The sequence below is a fragment of the Cephus cinctus genome, unplaced genomic scaffold, assembly GCF_000341935.2.
Source record: "Cephus cinctus unplaced genomic scaffold, Ccin1 Ccin1_scaffold1609, whole genome shotgun sequence".
Classification (NCBI taxonomy): Eukaryota; Metazoa; Arthropoda; class Insecta; order Hymenoptera; family Cephidae; genus Cephus; species Cephus cinctus.
This window is the reverse complement of record NW_014333901.1, coordinates 74,360-91,688: the sequence shown is the minus strand read 5'-3', so window position 1 is coordinate 91,688 and position 17,329 is coordinate 74,360. Positions and strand designations below refer to the sequence as shown.

The 17,329-nt window shown below is 42.6% G+C and overlaps 1 protein-coding gene and 1 long non-coding RNA gene across 2 annotated transcripts; both read left to right on the top strand.

The window, feature by feature from the left end:
* Positions 1-305: 305 nt before the first annotated feature.
* LOC112495197 lies at positions 306-4,840 on the top strand. The gene is made up of 3 exons (XM_025090798.1): positions 306-553; positions 673-2,102; positions 4,602-4,840. Exons 2-3 carry the CDS (start codon positions 1,877-1,879, stop codon positions 4,838-4,840), a joined length of 465 nt encoding a protein of 154 aa, XP_024946566.1. The 5' UTR covers positions 306-553; positions 673-1,876.
* Positions 4,841-6,307: 1,467 nt separating this feature from the next.
* Positions 6,308-16,333, top strand: LOC107273458. The gene is made up of 3 exons (XR_003061543.1): positions 6,308-6,567; positions 8,203-12,096; positions 14,936-16,333. It is a non-coding gene; the product is annotated as an uncharacterized LOC107273458 (long non-coding RNA).
* The last annotated feature ends 996 nt before the right edge of the window (positions 16,334-17,329 follow it).

Genomic DNA, 17,329 nt, shown 5'->3' with positions numbered 1-17,329 from the left:
CGGAAATAAATACTTATGATCGATGACCTGCTGCTACTCTAGACGCTTCAATGGTCGCTAACGAGCTTGCCGAGAAGATTCGACTTTAATAACGGGAACCTCTGCCACTGACAGATTCACTTACAGGCCGACGAGTAATTTTACTTCGTTACCGAAAGGAATTTCCACTTGGGTGTTTATCGATTCCCAAGAAGTCTGCTCTATCGGGATTATTCCACGCCATTCGTCGCAACGAGAATTCACGCGTGTTTTTTCTTCCAGGAAGAGCCATTCTCGAAACTACTTTTATATTGTGTCAAGCGAGACTCACAGCAGAAGACAATAACGTTCTCATTGTCCATTAGACACGCTCGCGAGCCATCTGTCCGATAACGAAGTTTATAAGGCGTGTCGAAAGACTACCGAAGTCAGCTTCCTCCACCGTGAATCTTCTCCGTGTTTTTTGCTCGCATAATAACGAGTAACCGAGTGTAGACGTAAAGAGAGAAGATAACCGCTATTGCACGGAATACCTTGAGTTATCCTTTACCTCAATCAAATATTTTCTACGTCGGTAAGCTCTAGTCATTTTGCTAATAAAATAATTTACACGGTGAACTCGAACAATCCAATGGATTCTGCAATTAGCTACTAATTATCCATTAACTGACTCTTCTGTTCGACCTCGAACAGGATATGCCCAGCACACGTGGTGGCCGAGCATGCGTGAAGCCGCATTTATTCATCGTAAATAATTATGCAGCGCGAGCGAAACATCCAATTACTGGACTTGACGAAAAAAAAAAGAAAAGAAAGGAAATAAGAGGAAGTATGAGAAACGAAGAAAGAAGCAAAAAAGAGCGTACGTAGAAGATTAATAAAAACTCGAAACATCAGTTATAAAGCAACTACCTGAATCTCACGCGCCAACCAATGGCAAGACTAAGTTTTCATATACTATATCCAGGATACGTCCACGTCTCAACGCATGGTAATTGGTCACTGACTCTGCTCTGGTATCTGATTTCAAGGAGCTTTCTTATCAGATTTCACATGATGGCGTCGATTTGAATTCCTGTGATTAGAATAATCAACGATTATAATTCTTTAATTCATTTCGTGGTACGATAGTACTTGACAGCACTTACATACGGAATCAGGTACATAACTCTGATATAATTATAGATAGTAAATATTAATTTTTGAAATTCCTCAGTACATTCACAAGTTTGCCTCTATGTTTTCTTTTTTAATGCTAATGGATTCTTTATATCCTGATACCCAAGTGAGTCTGGATAAATATTAATCCACGCAGTAGGCTCTATGATCTACAACTGTAATTATTACTCTTTTGGTTTTCCTCATTCCATTAAGGACAAGCGACACAAACTCAGGAGCCTCAGAAGCGTGACGTCCACCACATTGGCAAGATGTACAGTGTCCGGCGCAACCTTAAAAGAATGCAACCTATGAGCGTCGCGCCGACATTCCACTCTCAGAAGGTGATTCACAGCGATTGTGCCTGACTAACACAGCATGCTGACTCACAGACAGACAGTCAGAAAGACATACGGGATGAGCTAAAAGTCGTTAGAACGGACTCTGACTCCGTCTCAAGGTGCAGCCGTGTGGCGCCTGAAGACATTTTTTCTCTACGCCTCTACCCGTGCAATTTTCCAACGACTCTGATCATTCCTAACAGTGAGTATGCACAGGGAGGAATGAGAAAGAGGAGAGATCAGTCGATCGACGCGCCTCCTGTACAACAGACGCAAAAAAAGGCTAAGTTATAAACGTGTAACAAGGTGATCCTTAATCGTGAAAGGAAGAGGTTAGGAATTTGTACCTGATAGAAGAGGATGCTCTGCTACCCGATGAACCACAGGGTCTTGTAGAAATGGAGCAGCTGCTAGGTTGGCAGTACTGCTACTGGCGTAAGTGGTGCTGGGTTTGCAAGGTGAACCGGAAATATTTGAGTAAATGGTTACTGGTACCAGGACTTAATAACCGGTGCAGGTGCCCTCAACGCCATTTTTCTTCTCAACCATTACCAGTATACCCAAAGACTCTTGGACGTGGAATTCCTTGGGTTAAATTTTATTCTCCAAGTCGACTACCATTGGGTGAGCTGCTTTCGAGCTTTGTCCAAATCCTTAAGCTGATCTGTTCGGACTAGGTTAATTCTTCATGGTGAAGCTGTCCTGAATCCGCTATGTATTCCTTTCCATGTCGATCCAGGATAAAAGGGACGCGGGAGGACGCAGAAGAATGGCCGGCAAAGTGGTTTTGGGTTCGGGTCCCGTGAAGTTCTCAGTCCAAGTTCTCAGGACATTGCTGGCAATCTCTAAGCTTGAGTCACTCACGCGTTATATGAGTCAGCCCGACTCGGTGGGCTTTGCAGCATCAGGAAATCGGTTTCTAACAAAGGAATGTGAATGCCGTAGGTGTAAGGAGATTCTAGCACAAGTGCCATTGCCACCATCGTTTTTCCTTAAAGCAGGCATCAAGTTAACGATAACGAAATACCATTCTGAAAACCGGAAGTTTTATCTTGGATCAATTTCCTGAGTATAAAGATTCCTAAAAATTATTATCATACCTTGTATATCTCATAGTCCAACTTCTCAGTACTTGACTAATCATTATCCGTTGCTACCGGTACTCTTCTATCTGGGCTTCAGGCTTCTTTTTTTCATAATCCGTTTCGTTCCTTCTCCCTAGAAATCCATACTCTCCCTTTTCACAAGACTCTATCATCTGTTTTGTCTATTCAACGAACTCCTGCCCTTATCTGCATCTCCTCAAGGCGCCGTAACTATAAATAGTCGTTTTAAGTATCAACGGCAGTTAATTATTGATCCGTCCAACGCTTCTGGATGCACGATATTTCCTGCATTACCGATAAGGTCCAATGGGCGTATACGCACTGGTGTTTTCGACCTTCCATCGAATTTCCTCCTATGAACGTACATAGGCGCCTGTTTCGCCATATTTCCAGCTCCCACTCGCACGTGTTATATCTCCTCTTTCAATAAGTGCATTTCCGGCGCACGCCATTCACAAATACCAGCGGTGTAGGCCTATTGTCAAATGATACCAGGGGCCATGGTACCATTCACTGCTTTCCGCGGCGTAACGCGCGCTCATATACGCATACTGAAATACTTTAGGTGTGTATACATATAGATCGTGCATACACCCACCATATGTAGAATGACGTACGTACACGGTATCAGGCCAAAAATCGAGTTCCGAGAGGCACACGTTTTAACATGCAGGCGTCGTGACATCCGACCTGGACAAAGAGAGATCGAGGTAGAAAAAGAAAATCAAGAGAAAGACAAAGAGAGAGTATGAATCCTCCCGTGGGAGGAGGCGGAGACTTTGTTATTAATACTCGTAATGATTTCAAGCGTTTAATGGGCGTAATCTTCCTCGCTAGTCTGGGAAGGATCGAGATTCGAAAGTCACGACACAATATGTCCTTCCCTTCCTCCTAGGACATTTAACATCAGAAGTGCCATTGGTCGTACGTTCCTTTATCGTCTAGAATCTCTGTGTCCGTCCCTGAAATCAATGTACAAGCTGGATAATCTGATATCACGGGTGTAAAAATTAAATTGGTTAAGTGTTTACTGATAGTTTTCATTTAGTCAAGTCAGACGAGGAGCATAGGACGTTACCGTGAAGAGCTTGATACTGAGAACTGTCTCGATCCAATCGACAGAGACATGGTATATCATTGAATAAAAATTTTGTTCATGCTCGAAGGTTGTTCAAACCCATCACTAGATGCACCCTCTCATCGACGGCGGCCAGTGGCGCGTTGCCCAGCAACCAGACAGCCAGACTGCTGTCTGGCAATCCCTTTGGTGGAGTGAGTCTGGACGGGTGGGGGGTTGACTAGGAGCAAGAATAGAGGGGATAGCGATGGGACAGGTAGCGCTGCCCATCTAGAAGCTAATATTTGTAGTGGGGGTGGGGGTAGCGATTGGCGCACATTGCTACTATGAGTAGTCACAGGGACTAGTTGGACTTGCAGCACCAGGGGGAGTAGCATCGTCCGATCTTACGATGGTGGGGGGTAGCGACAGCCGGCATATATCAGAAGTGGGGGTTACTTCGGCCGCAAAGGGGCAGCCGGGTAGGACGAGGCGAGGTCAGTTTTCCGCCACGCCCGACGCCGACGCCGTCGTTCCGGCGCACCGCATTGCACTTTCGGCGCCACTGCATGCTGCCGCTGCATATCACTGCATTGCCAATGCTCCTTTTTCTTCTTTTAACTCGCCTTCTTTCTCTCACCTACCGCCATTGGACATCCGCACGATGTCTAAACTTTGTCCTGGACGAGACACGCACGGTTCGATGCTCCTTCCGCGAGGGAGAGAAAGGAACGTGCACGTCCTGTACAAGGTCCACGGTTTCTCTTGTTAATATTAAAGGCGTAGAAGGAAAAAGAAAGGTTATGTAGCTAGAAGCCTAGCGCGACTATGCAGATGCAAATCAACTTCCGGTGATCTTGTGATGTTTAATAGTTCATATTTTTATCGAGTCCTTTATCACTCTTGGTTCCATTGTGTGTTCCAATGGCTTCTTCGTTATATTCCATGTATTATCTGCAGTCAATAAGTCCTGCTGGATAATTATTCAAGATAAGGAAAGATTATTGTCTGAGGACTCTGATTTGAACGTCTACGTACCATTGATTCACGTAGTGAAATGGAGAAGCTTCGAGAAAGGTCCAACCAATGACAACGAGTCCAGTTTACGGCGGGTACACCTAGAGACTTTTGGTAAGAATGACATTGCCAGACCGGGTTATATGGCGGACAATACCAATCCGGTTCTCAGAGGGTTCTAGAAATGCTCAACGGACTACGCAGGCGAATCATTCGAGTATTTCTTAATTAAAGCCCATTAATAGAGGAGTCTGTGTCTGTGGGAGCCGAAGGAGCCGCTGCACCCAGTCCACGGAGGATGACGGGCAATGGCAAAAGCTGAACAATAAGAACCGTTGGGTAAGTCTGGCCAGACGACGCAGCAGGAACCACTGGGGGCTTCGGGGAGGCCAGGGCAGATCCCAAACCCCCTCTTACCCTTCCCAGATTCTCAAATGTTATACTACTTACTTGTTTTCCTCTCTTTCTTTATTTCGTCCGATCTTTCCTTTTTCGCCAAGCTGGACTACGTGCCGTCATGGAAACATCGATCGTCTGATTCGAAAAGACGATGACGTAATTTATTAACAATTATATTTACTAATAAGGCTTGCACTCTTATATTGACACGTTGAGCATTGCTCTCTGTCGAATACGCAGGGATCCATAAGTCCTTTATAAATATTAATGAACTCCTTTCAGTCCTAATCTGCTCACTCGTGAAATATATTATTTACAATATTCTCCTGATTGATTTTAAATATGAATACTGTACACTTAAATTTTACGTCTTACTTTTTGATCTTGTTCCTTTGTTCAATTTATTTCATGACACGAGATCGCTTTGCACCTCATAGGACCTTCCTGTCTCCCTCGCCGGGAAGATAGAAATACTTTATTTTGTTAAAATCAACCGAGTACCTTCTTCTTTCTCTTACTTTCTTCATTTTTAGGAATTCACATAGTCAACCTTCTATCTTCCAAGTGCCAGTTTCTATAACGATGCCTCTCGGTACTCCAGAGCTGTCCATTAGCCATACTTAAATTACAGTTAATAAATTGAGTAGCAGTATCACTCTTAGTTACTGGCGTATCACTGTATACATCGTACAGCCATGTACACAGCATATTACTGAGCATAGACAGAATGCCAGATGTGTATACGCATGTACTCAAGGAAGACAATGACCAATTCACATATATACTTCGTCCATTCGTACATACACGAGCTGTACTATGATAGCCTAGGGGATATAGGACTCCATTGTCACTGAAGTCATCCGTGGTACTCGTGAACGTTCGGAAATTATAATTCCACGAGTTATTGCGAGACCGAGTAGAGTCCGCCCACTGTCGCCATCTTTTGCGTAGATTCCAAAGTTAATTTCGACTCGGTACGCCAAAAGTGGCCGTTAGGAGAAGTTTAAAAAGAATACGTCTCTATATTACTATACGTGTATATATGATGATCAGTGGATAGAGGGAACGTCCTTCCTGGCTGTGAATGTCGTCAGAATTCCTAGCACACCCTAGAGATACGTGATGGTAGAAAAAGAAAAGGATTTTAAAGTCTCTCTCTCTCTCTCTCTCTCTCTCTGTTCACGTGTCTCTATCACTCCATTCTTTATCCTGTTCTCTAGAAAAAGAAAAGGATTTTAAAGTCTCAGTGGATAGAGGGAACGTCCTTCCTGGCTGTGAATGTCGTCAGAATTCCTAGCACACCCTAGAGATACGTGATGGTAGAAAAAGAAAAGGATTTTAAAGTCTCTCTCTCTCTCTCTCTCTCTCTCTGTTCACGTGTCTCTATCACTCCATTCTTTATCCTGTTCTCTAGACTGTCTCTTCACGCACTGGTTTCCCGCGAGGAGTAATTATAGAGAACCCGAAGGCTGGCAGACACATTGAAATCAGCATGCACGCCCGTAACAAGGTATTTATACCAGCATTGTCGCGCTAACAGGATCTTTTCCCGAAACGACGTCACCCGTTTTCGAGGATACGCCTCCGTCGACGTCCCACGGGTAATATATGTGTAAAGACCGACGCCATCTTTGATTCGCGATCCATCGCGCCTGCGTCGGACAATATCATCGTCATTGACTTGTCAATATTTCAAACATAAATTACAAAAGGAAGTTACGCTGTTATTCGATTCTTTTTTAATTTTATCTGATACATTAAAAACGTACCAGGCGGAGTTCACTCGACATTAAATTCACTGAGTGATAACCTTTTTATCCCTTTACTTTCTCTCTGTGATAGGAGAACCACTGACAGTGACGTAAAAGGTCATCATCGTTGCTCAAGGTCGTCAGGCTCTTTTTCTCGTGCCAAAAATAGTTTCGAAATTCAACGCTCATCGTTTGTCATTCGACATGTTTTGAGCTAATTGTTTGATCAACGGACGTTGCGCGTTTGTCATGAAAAAAAATTGGTGGCATGTTTTTTGTAGTAGGACCGTTACTATTTTTTGAAAAAAAAAATGGCTGCGGTACAAGAATCGGGTACCGTTTTAATAACCGGTACACAAAGTGATTATCAAAAATTCATGGTACGTGATCTGTCAAAAGGAGTCATATTGATTTATCCAATTTTTCAGGACACTTTATAGAGGTTGGTTTAAAAATATTTCTTCTCCTTTTCTTTTTATACATTCATGAACAATAACGAGAGACCGGCATTAAGTCGCCCTACGAGAGAATCTTGAAAACGCACGCGGCGAGCAGTCGGGTCAATGTTTTCTGCACGGTGAATATAAACGCCGGATAGGACTAAAGTCGTATGCGGAAACACACACGTGTCCTTTGGTCGCGAGCAGACATGCTCTTCGCACGGTGGCATAAAGCCCCAGACGTGGCGCAGGCATGCGGAGCCCTGCTCTGCAAAAATTCACCCACCTGCTCGGTAAGACTTCAATTTTATTTTTATTAACGGAGCAGTGCGAGCGACTTAAAAAAAAAAGAAGCGATCAGCCACAATTACTTTAGTAACTGTCGACCTAACGTAAATAGTCGAGAACTTTTTTTCTGTTTGATTTAACTTTAATTTAATGCCCTGTAATTCTCAAATTCAAAGCTAATACATAAGGCACTGGTAACTTCGAAATTTTTTGTCGTCGTGCCATAAGTTTTCCACGGTACAGTTTCATAGTGTAAAATTATTCTCACTCTGGGTAATATAAAGGGTGGTCAAATTCTCATGATAAAATCGTCAGAGAACCAGTCGTTCGTCATTTTTCTCTCTGCGGGAGTCGTAACGAGTGCCAGGGCACTCTGGCTAATGGAGGCGGCCCTGTAGACAGTAAAACTGCCCTCCTGCTCCCGTCGCCCATCTGCTTTGGTACGTTATTGGCACCGGCTGATGGCCGATGCGAATTTGCGATGCCCGTACAGCCATCGTTCCGTTGAGTTCTGCAGTCAAATATCTATACACCTCGTGCATATATATATATATACACGCACAACAATGCCCGTTACAATTCCAACATCCAACCACCATAATCTGTAATATCCATCAATTAGGTTAGACCAAGAATTCAAAGTAATCAAAAAATTTCTTTCTCCAGATATAAAGGTGTCATGGACCCTCATTAGAGTATCTATAATCAACAAAGACGTGGTCGAGTCTCAAGTGAATTATTGGTACTTAATTAAGGAAAAGACAAGAGTTCCAAAATACCCAAATGGACGTTATTAGACTCAATAGGTAAAATAATGCTACTTAAGGTAACTCTGGCTAATCACACTTCCATAACAATCCTCATTCATCTTCATATGATTACACAAGTGCTCTTGGTGGACGACCATTGTGAAGATGTTTAGTAACCAGAGGTATCTAAGAAAGAATAAAGACTTTATGTAATTCTGTAACTTTAATTGCTTCTCTTTTTAAATAGAATAACATCATGTCCAATGGCACGGATGGATAGTGCACCATGGGAATCATCTAAACTTGCATGTAGACATATCCCATTCAGGTGAATTCAGTGATATGCAGAAACATGTGTATCAGGATCTGGTCGGTTGCATTGAAGGAAACTTTTGTGCACCCTGATGGTATCTGTACAGTAAAATGAAGTAAGGGATGAATACTTGTACAGTGTGTACAGATACATAGAGTTCTGTACAGTTATGATCAATGTACTCAGTATATACAAACTTAGTAATGACTAGGATTGATATTGGCAAAATGTTCCAAGATCTATCTGAGCAGTGACTATACAGGAAAGTTCGACTGTCAGACTCTTCAGGCTTTTGGTCAGCCAGTTTCAGGCAGCCTGTAGACAGGCAAGACGGAGCCAGGCTAGCGTTCGTTGGCTCGGGTGAAGGACCCTGTCTTCCTCTCTCATTCCCGGGACACTCCTGACTCCCCTGTTCATCCTTTCTCCCACTACGTGCATCGCTCCCTCACTGTACCACTCTCTAGTCTCTCCTCTCTCTTCTCTTTCCATTCCGACTCTCACTCTCTTTCTCTTGCTCTCTCGTATACCACTCTTCAACCCCACTGCGTCTACCCTGGACTGCTCCATGAACTCCAGAGTCCGAACGATACCACCTGGCTCTCGAATCGAATGTCGGGACCCAGACGAAATTACACAAACTACTGCCGGAATCCTCGGTCAACCCCTCCTTCCTTGGTATGGCGGATCGATCGATCGTGGGAAAAGAAATAATTTCCGCATTGTTATGGCACGGTCAAATGCGACATCCTGCATGCTGTTACACCCTTAGGAAAGCATTGGGTATCCCCTCGCACTGTGCAGAACGATACGCACCTGGACTTCTTCTTGGCGAAGACTTTTTACTTTGTCATCCTAGGGATTTTTTTTTTTTTGGCAGTCGGTGGAGATACAATCTGTAAAAGGTACTAAGGGTTAGATTGATATCTCGTGTGTATGCAAGATCAAGATTATTCCTACCGAGAAAGTGAATTCAGTCTAATTGTCGGTTGCAGTGCTTTAGGGTACTACTTGGGATCTCTTATCGATCTCTAATAATTATTTGCTCTCTCACATAGTAACAGTCGTGCTAAGGAACTTGTATGTAATAACGCCTTTTTTCTAATGTCTTGTCTCTGGACGACTTTCACCGTCGACGAAGTATACTTTTCAGGGTCCGCAATATAATCACTGTAATCCATTGTTTCCTACAGTACCTTTGTGCTATAGGCCATTCGCTACCGCCGGCTTGCGAAGCAGCGTGAAATGTCTGTAATGTGCGGAGAAAATGTCGAGATTTTTGGTTGCTTGGCGGATTCGTATGACGGCGACTTTCAACCCCGTCACGCACGAGCCGTCGCGGATCTACGAGTCGCTCGTTTTAACGCTCCGGAAACACGTAGCGATTAAAATATTCAAGGTCCAGACGTGCAAGCCATTCGGCTGGCAGCAACGCGATAAGTAGATAGGCACTGCTTAAGCGTTTGAGAGTTTATTTTCGTGATGCTCATTTCTCTTTCTTTCACAGGCGTTTCCTTTACTCTCTTACACTTTTTGTTTTTGCTGAAGGAATTTTAACGTTGGTGTCTGAAAAGCTAGAAATATATTTATAACCTTTACTGTAGAAACGTTTTTACCCACCGATAAATTCATTCAGCGATACTCCGTGTTTTCACAGCTTGGAATTAGTAGTTATTCGGCAAGAATCCCAAGAGACAAAGGACTTCTTTGTGTCCAGACGGGAACAAAATCTTTACCAATTTATTCCTCATTATTATTAGTTAATCACAGGATATTTGCTCGATATTATACTCTACGGGATATATCATCCAGTCTTTGTCGAATGTTAAATATTTAAACTTTATCGACTGTCCTTTCAATCCCTTGTGAACGGCTGATTATACGATTTACAATGCACGGGATTATGGTGAATTGTTAGCGTATGTTAATTATTGTTATATCGATATATTTCTTTTAATAATCGTCCCTCCTCTTATCTCCCTCAGTCTAGCAGCCAGTTACCGACCTCCTCGAGCTGAATGCACGATGAAAAAGAGTCTTTGAAGAATCAGACATTTCGGAATTTCCGATGAGACGGCGGAAAATATGAAAAGTGTCGCGACCGACCCGGCTACTCCCGACAATCGTCTTTCGTGTCGTTCGGTTTTATTCGGTTATTCCCGATCCTGCTCGTGGATTTTCGCCGGCGATCGGCTCGACCCGATGTACAGTAGGATGAGTAGTAGAGCTGGCATAAGACGACGTTTTGCGCCCTGTGCATCGGCCAATCGGCCAGTTCGTCGCCGGCCGTTCGTGAAAGAGGTACTCTCGCTTCGTTCTCGCTCCTAAAGACTTATCCACGACGGAGCACCAGGTCCTATTTGTCGACAAGTCGTCGTCATCGTCATACCGTCTTGAACCACGACAGGACTTTCGAAATTTCCAGGGGAACAGACTGATCGCAAGTGCACTTATCTTTGCCACGTTCTCCTAAAATCCATTTGTCCATCCGGTACTCAACGTAATATCAGTGTTGGTGACGTGTTAATACGCCATTTTCATTATATATATTCGCGATTATTGCGAAGGTTAAGAGGCACCCGATGGCATATGCAATTCCTAGTAATTTCTAATAAAATTACAATTTTCGAATAAGATTTATCACGAAATTCTTCTTTTTATTGACAGTCATTCTAATTTCCTAATACACGGGATAATTGTAGAAAGAAGCAGCTATTGGATGATCTACCAAAGTAATAGAAGTCAAAATTGTACGATTTAATTGATATCTTGGATTTAAAATTTAAATATAACCTCAAAATTTACCAAGTCGATACGGCTTTGGAAACTACGAAACTTCGAAAACCGGCTTCGCAACGTTTCAAACATGAATAACCACCTTCGGCACTGTACTCTATGTAGCGGAGCGCAAAAAGAAGGTAGAAAAAAAGTTCGAAACGCTTAACGGTAATCCATCTTTTGAAATACCATAAAATTTGTACCCGCTTCTGCTGCTGTTCTATCCAATATAATTAGAGAATTAGGCATAACGTGTTAAATTATCGTACGGTATACGTTCCTAGAAAATACTAGAAGCAACCGACTCACGTAACAGTTCTTTACATCCCAATACCGGAATGTGCCAGTCTACTATATTAACAACGTCTTAAGTAAGGAAAAGTACTTATTCCCGAAGATGACTGCGTAAAAATCATTGAACCAGTAACAATAGTTCACTAATTCAAAACTGAGAATAGATAAGCCCGGGGGCCTCTTAATGCCGTAAAGATTCGTTACGCCACAGTGAAGAAACTTCCATGGAAACATTTAAAAACGAAGGAAGAAAAAAGAAAAGAAGAAGTACGAGGGAGAAGAAAACAAAAAAAAAGTGAATAACTCGTGTGGCCCAGACTAGACGATCTAAATTGCATTATCGATTGGAGTCAAAGTCGTCTTCAAGGAGGTCGAAAGTGCAGTAACCGCCTCCGTGGTTCGAACAACGAGAAACACGTGTTCATGCAGGTAACAAAGCCTAGCAAATTTATTGATTGGCTATTGATACTTATGATCACGGAAAGTCAAACTACGTCCAGTCGTTAGAGAATATTTGAATTTTCTTTAGAAAGGATCACTGACTTGTTTGTTACCTAATAATCCAGTTTCTCTAGCACAGGTCGTAATCGTGTAAGAGACAGTCTGTATCATAAAAATTTTCCATTCTTCATCTTAATCTAGAATATTACTTACTCCGTGAAATTGCTGATTTAACAAAAGCTATTACGATCGTTAGCTTGTCTATTGATTTTTACTGGTAAAAATAGCATTATTTTATACCGGATACAGACACCGTTACCTTCTAACGAACCAAGTCTACGAAGTTATGCAATGTTCTGCAGTATTGTTTGACTTGCGAAATCTATCAGGAGTTCGAGCTATTAAAATTGACGCTGTTAAGTTTTCGTTAAATTCATGAAATTTGTTTATACTGCGATTGTCTAATACATTGTTATAGGAAAGCCATCTTCTTTTTTTTTTTTCTTTATTTTATAACCCTACGGACGTATCCGTCAGTACACGTATTCACTGGATGAAATTGGCTTGTTAGATCTTGTCACAGTAATTGTAACTATCGTGTCCTTAACGACTGGACGGATAGTAAAAGGCACAAACGACAAAACCATCCTGCCAATAAATAGATGTACTTTCGCACATGCTGTTTCAACGAGCATTTTGATTTTATTCTTTCGCATGCAGAAAAAAGACGAACACAAAGCCATTTATCTATTTTAATCCGTATTCAAGTAGACTTCCCACGTAGAGTACAGAGATACTCGAAGAATTTTTGCTCTACTATAATACTCGAAGAGTTTTTCTGATCGTCTTAGACGCCATTTTGAAGCCGATCTAGTCACACACGATTAACGTTGATATTGGACCGAATTTTATTTCTTTTAAATAGTATACATATTTAATTCTCTTAGTTCGTCTAAAATTAATATTTGTTTCTTCTTATTCATCCCCAATCCTCCCTTTCTTACGACCTTATCTCGCCATTTTTATTTATATCTCTCGTATTCACTGTCTGCGTTGTGCTGCTCGTAATTCTTCGTTACCCGGAGCGTCCATAAGATTCTCTAGACGTACTACGTCATTCGCACTAACCAGGGGTCGTTGGGAGGATAAAAGTGGGGGTTGCGTGGAATCGAAGGGGAAAAAAAGGAAAGCAAACAAGAAGGGGCGACGGGGGGAGAGCATTCCTTGGTGAGAGGTTTGCCGAACAAAGGATCGAGAACGGGGACGTAAAGGGGGAGTCAAAGGTCGAAACGTCGGGGCCGCCATTGGTTCAGAGTGAGTTCTCTTGTGTAAAACAATTTGTTGGAAAAATTTTCAGGCCGATGAATTTCTCGGCCTCTCTTACCCTCGATTCCTTCTTTTTTTCTTTCTTCGTCTCACTTTTATGCTTGTGCTTTTTCGTTTCTTTTCGAACGTTGCCCGTTGCGAAAGGTCAGTTCCTCTGGGTTAGCTGCGTACCTGAGCGACTCGCTTGAATACCCCGAGCCATAGGCCCGTATGCTTCAGACACCCGTACATACCGACTGTTCCAAGATAAAAATTGTATAAACTAATCAACCAGTTACCTTAGATATTGCCTGCGTATATATACATATATAAAACGTCATTTCATCACGGGAAATTGTTGGTTCGCCCCGAAAGAGTGCTTTTGCGTCTGAAAATTCATATTGACTTATGTATATTAGGTAATACTTGCTGTGCAAGCGCACAATACTCGTAACGCCCATTTTGCTTTCTAGAATGTGACGTGGAAAAGCTGAAAATCGTTGAGAAAAATTAAGGCTATATACCCATTTACGAAGTATAATCATAACAGTGCTAATAGACGAAAGCTGTGCCAGTCTGCTATACGGTTTGAAATTCATTACAGAAATTTCTGAAAAATTTTTGAACGTAAAAGCCATATCGATAAATATTCCTTGTCACGTGGCTTCGGATGCAGATAATTTAATTTAAAAAAATTCTTTTTGTGTCTCATTTGTCGAAATGCACGATTGTTCGCTAATACCTCATGTCTGGGGTCCTTTTAGGGCCTTCTGAGGTACCGATAGCATTAAAGTGGATACGGGTTGCGCACTAGGCACTATATCTATAGGCGCACGTGTCCTGCGGTCGATGGCTTCGTATTGTGATATATGAACGTTGAAGAAAGAGGAACAGATAAATAGATAGATAGACAGGCAGAGAGAGAGAGAGAGAGAGAGAAGATTGCTCGCCATTGGAAAGGAGAGAGGAACTATGATAAATCGTGAAAGTAATAAATTACAAAGTGGCTCTTACTTCTCTGGCTCTTTCTAACGCGAGGATTGAACGAGTGCGGAACGATAAAAGTATTATTCGCATTTTGTTACGAAGGAGATAAGACGCCGTCTGATGTTCGTTCGGTAGCATAGTGAAAATTCGAATCTATTATTGGCCAACCTTTACTTTGGGCGTATTTGCAGGGGAGCGATCCGTATTTATTTTTACAAAAGTCCTGTGGGCGACGGTTTCCTCTTTCTTCTTCTTTTGCGTAGGACGACCACTGATTCTCTTGCGAAAAAAAAAAAAAAATGTCAACCACAGTTATTCGTAGCTGATATTCGTTGCTTCAAATGTAATTTCGAATTGGCCAAAATAAGAGAAATTTTTTTTTGTCCCGTTATCATCTTGGAGATTAGGTCGAATGAATTTTCTTAATCACTCCGAATAGCTTCTGTTTCGTTAATTATCGTTCAGGTGCTTACCGCGTACATTTCGTATGATTTTTTTTACATATTTTAATAATTTGAATAATTACAATTTTCAGTCTTTCCGCAATTACACAGTTCACTTCGTATAAGCCTGTAGCAGTTTGGTATGCAGATACTGTACTGTTACCTCCATTGGGAACCGGCTTGTGGAATTGATCATGCTGACCTAGAACAAGCCACGTCGACGACTTTGTTAAAGGCGGGGACGCACAGCATCCGTGCGATCCATATCTCTGATAATGCACGATAAGATATATATATTGCAGGGTGCAATAAAAAAATGACTTTATTCCTCGCTGCGTAATAGAAAATTTTACACGCTAATTTGTCTCCTTATCATTCTCCGGCAATAGAACGTCGTGGTTTTAACGCTTTCGAAAGTCATCGAGATGACAGCTCGATTATTCCTAAGCCCGCGTGTATAATTGGTGCTACATCTCTCATCGTATTTAACATAGAGGGGACGTGAACAAACCCGTGAAATTTATAAGCGCTAAAGGCATTCTAGGAAATTTCACGCGACCAGCTAAATTCTCGCGTTAATTCTCGCGGAGCGATGATAGCGCTTGAAATTTCCCACGAAGTATTCAGTCATACCAGAAAGCGAGTGTCTGTCGCGTTTTCGACTGTTTTCATGGACGCGAAATGAAGGAGGGACAATGAAAGGGCAGGAACGACAAGGAGGGTACCATAAAGTCACAGTCAGGAGATTGGTCGAGGATGACAGAGGAAAGGAGTCAGAAATGCGTCTGAATAACACACTCGTACGTTCCATGTATTATACATATATATTCGCTGTTACGTGTATTCTTGTATGTAGAGAGGCCATTACGTCCGGGAACTCTGTAAGCTCTGTCATTTTATTCTAACGTGCACGTCATGGCGGCAGTTAGTTCGCAGTTACATCGCGAATGATATCTACATATCGTTAAAATTGCACTGGACATTCTCCTGCGGTGACGATTCGTCGCGGAATGACGACTTAAAAATTTCGACAGGGTAGGGATACGTGTCGATAACATAAAAATTCTTGGTAGAGCCAAGTGCCGAGGGTACCGAATTACGATTCATAGAAACCTATAGGTCTAGGTCGTACAGTGTCGAAATATGGGAGGTATCGAGTCTCCATTACGCTTTGAACAGTTTGGACACACTATACTTTTGAAGGTATAAGATCGATACATAATATATTGAAATGTGTATTGAATTCCAGTATCACGCACGTACCTAGAAAAATTGGTATAAAAAAGTATTTTTTAAAATTAATGCTCCAAGCTGGTTCTATACCGTATTTCAATGTAAAGTCTCAAGCCTTTTTTGTAATTTTTATTATCGAGCTATATATTCGCTTCCCGTCGAGGATCTTAGAAATCGGTTTTCAAATCTCATATACGGCAACAGAGCCCACAGTAATTTCCCACGTGTACTTATCGTGAAACTTACTCGTTTCGTAGTGGCAATCGACGAATAAACTTGTAGGCACTCGACAGAGCCAAGAAAACGGGGCTGCCAGTAAGCCAGAGGCAGTCAGGCAGTCAGGCAGCCAGCCGGCCGGCCGGCCGGCCTGCCGACCGACCGACCGACCGGCTAGTCATGTGGGCTGGGAATGTGCCGGTTCGTGCGCGTGCGCGCGTGTTCATGTGGTTCCGCAAAGGTTCGTGTTAGGCTTCTTTAGAGGGAGTGTATTAGTTAGTGAGCTTATATGCGTGTACTGATGTCAACGCCTGGTGGGTCGCCGCGCTCGACGCCAGTTTTATTTAATCACACTGGCTCTGCCCGGCTGCCGGCAGGCCTGTTGCTAGGCGCCCCCTCTTCCTGGGGCCCTCTTGCCTCCGCCCCTGATCGTCGCTCTCACTCTTTCCCTCCTCACCTCCCTCTGGTAGACCCTCCTCTTCTACTATCTTTCTTCTCTCTCTCTCTCTCTGTCTTACTCTAGCTGCTTTCCTCTTTACTCCTCTTTACCGTCTCTTTCACTTTATCCATTACCAGATGGGCCAAACGCACGGGAATCGGCAAATCCTCCATTTTGTATTAACAGACAGTCCACCCAGTCAGTTTTACATCATGCGTTCAAAGTCACGGTCTTCTCTCTAACCTCTCGGTCAAGCACTGCGCGTCATCAGTGCTCTTTTTTATTTTGAATATTCCAAAACGACAATTGACCCATGGAGGAGCGTGAGGGGAATCCAATTTCGAAAAATCTTTTACCAACTCTTTGCTTCTTACTCTATATATCTTCTGGATACCAAACGCTCATCCCTGTCCAGTTCCACTCGACCTCCTTTCGATCATCACCAAACCGGTCGGCTGTTTTTACAGGGGAGTCTCTTGAAAGGACCTCCGTCCTCCTACGGAACTTCTATAGCATCCCCAGAAGTAGCGTTCGATCGTGGGCGTAAAATGGCAAAGGTCTTAAAAGATCGTTGGACTCTTTTTTTTTAGATATAATT

Coding starts and splice junctions, on each gene's coding strand:
- LOC112495197 (XM_025090798.1), top strand. CDS start 1,877: ATGGAGCAGCTGCTAGGTTGGCAGTACTGCTACTGGCGTAAGTGGTGC. Junction 2,103..4,601: donor TCCAAGTCGACTACCATTGG/GTGAGCTGCTTT, acceptor TATTATCTGCAG/TCAATAAGTCCTGCTGGATA.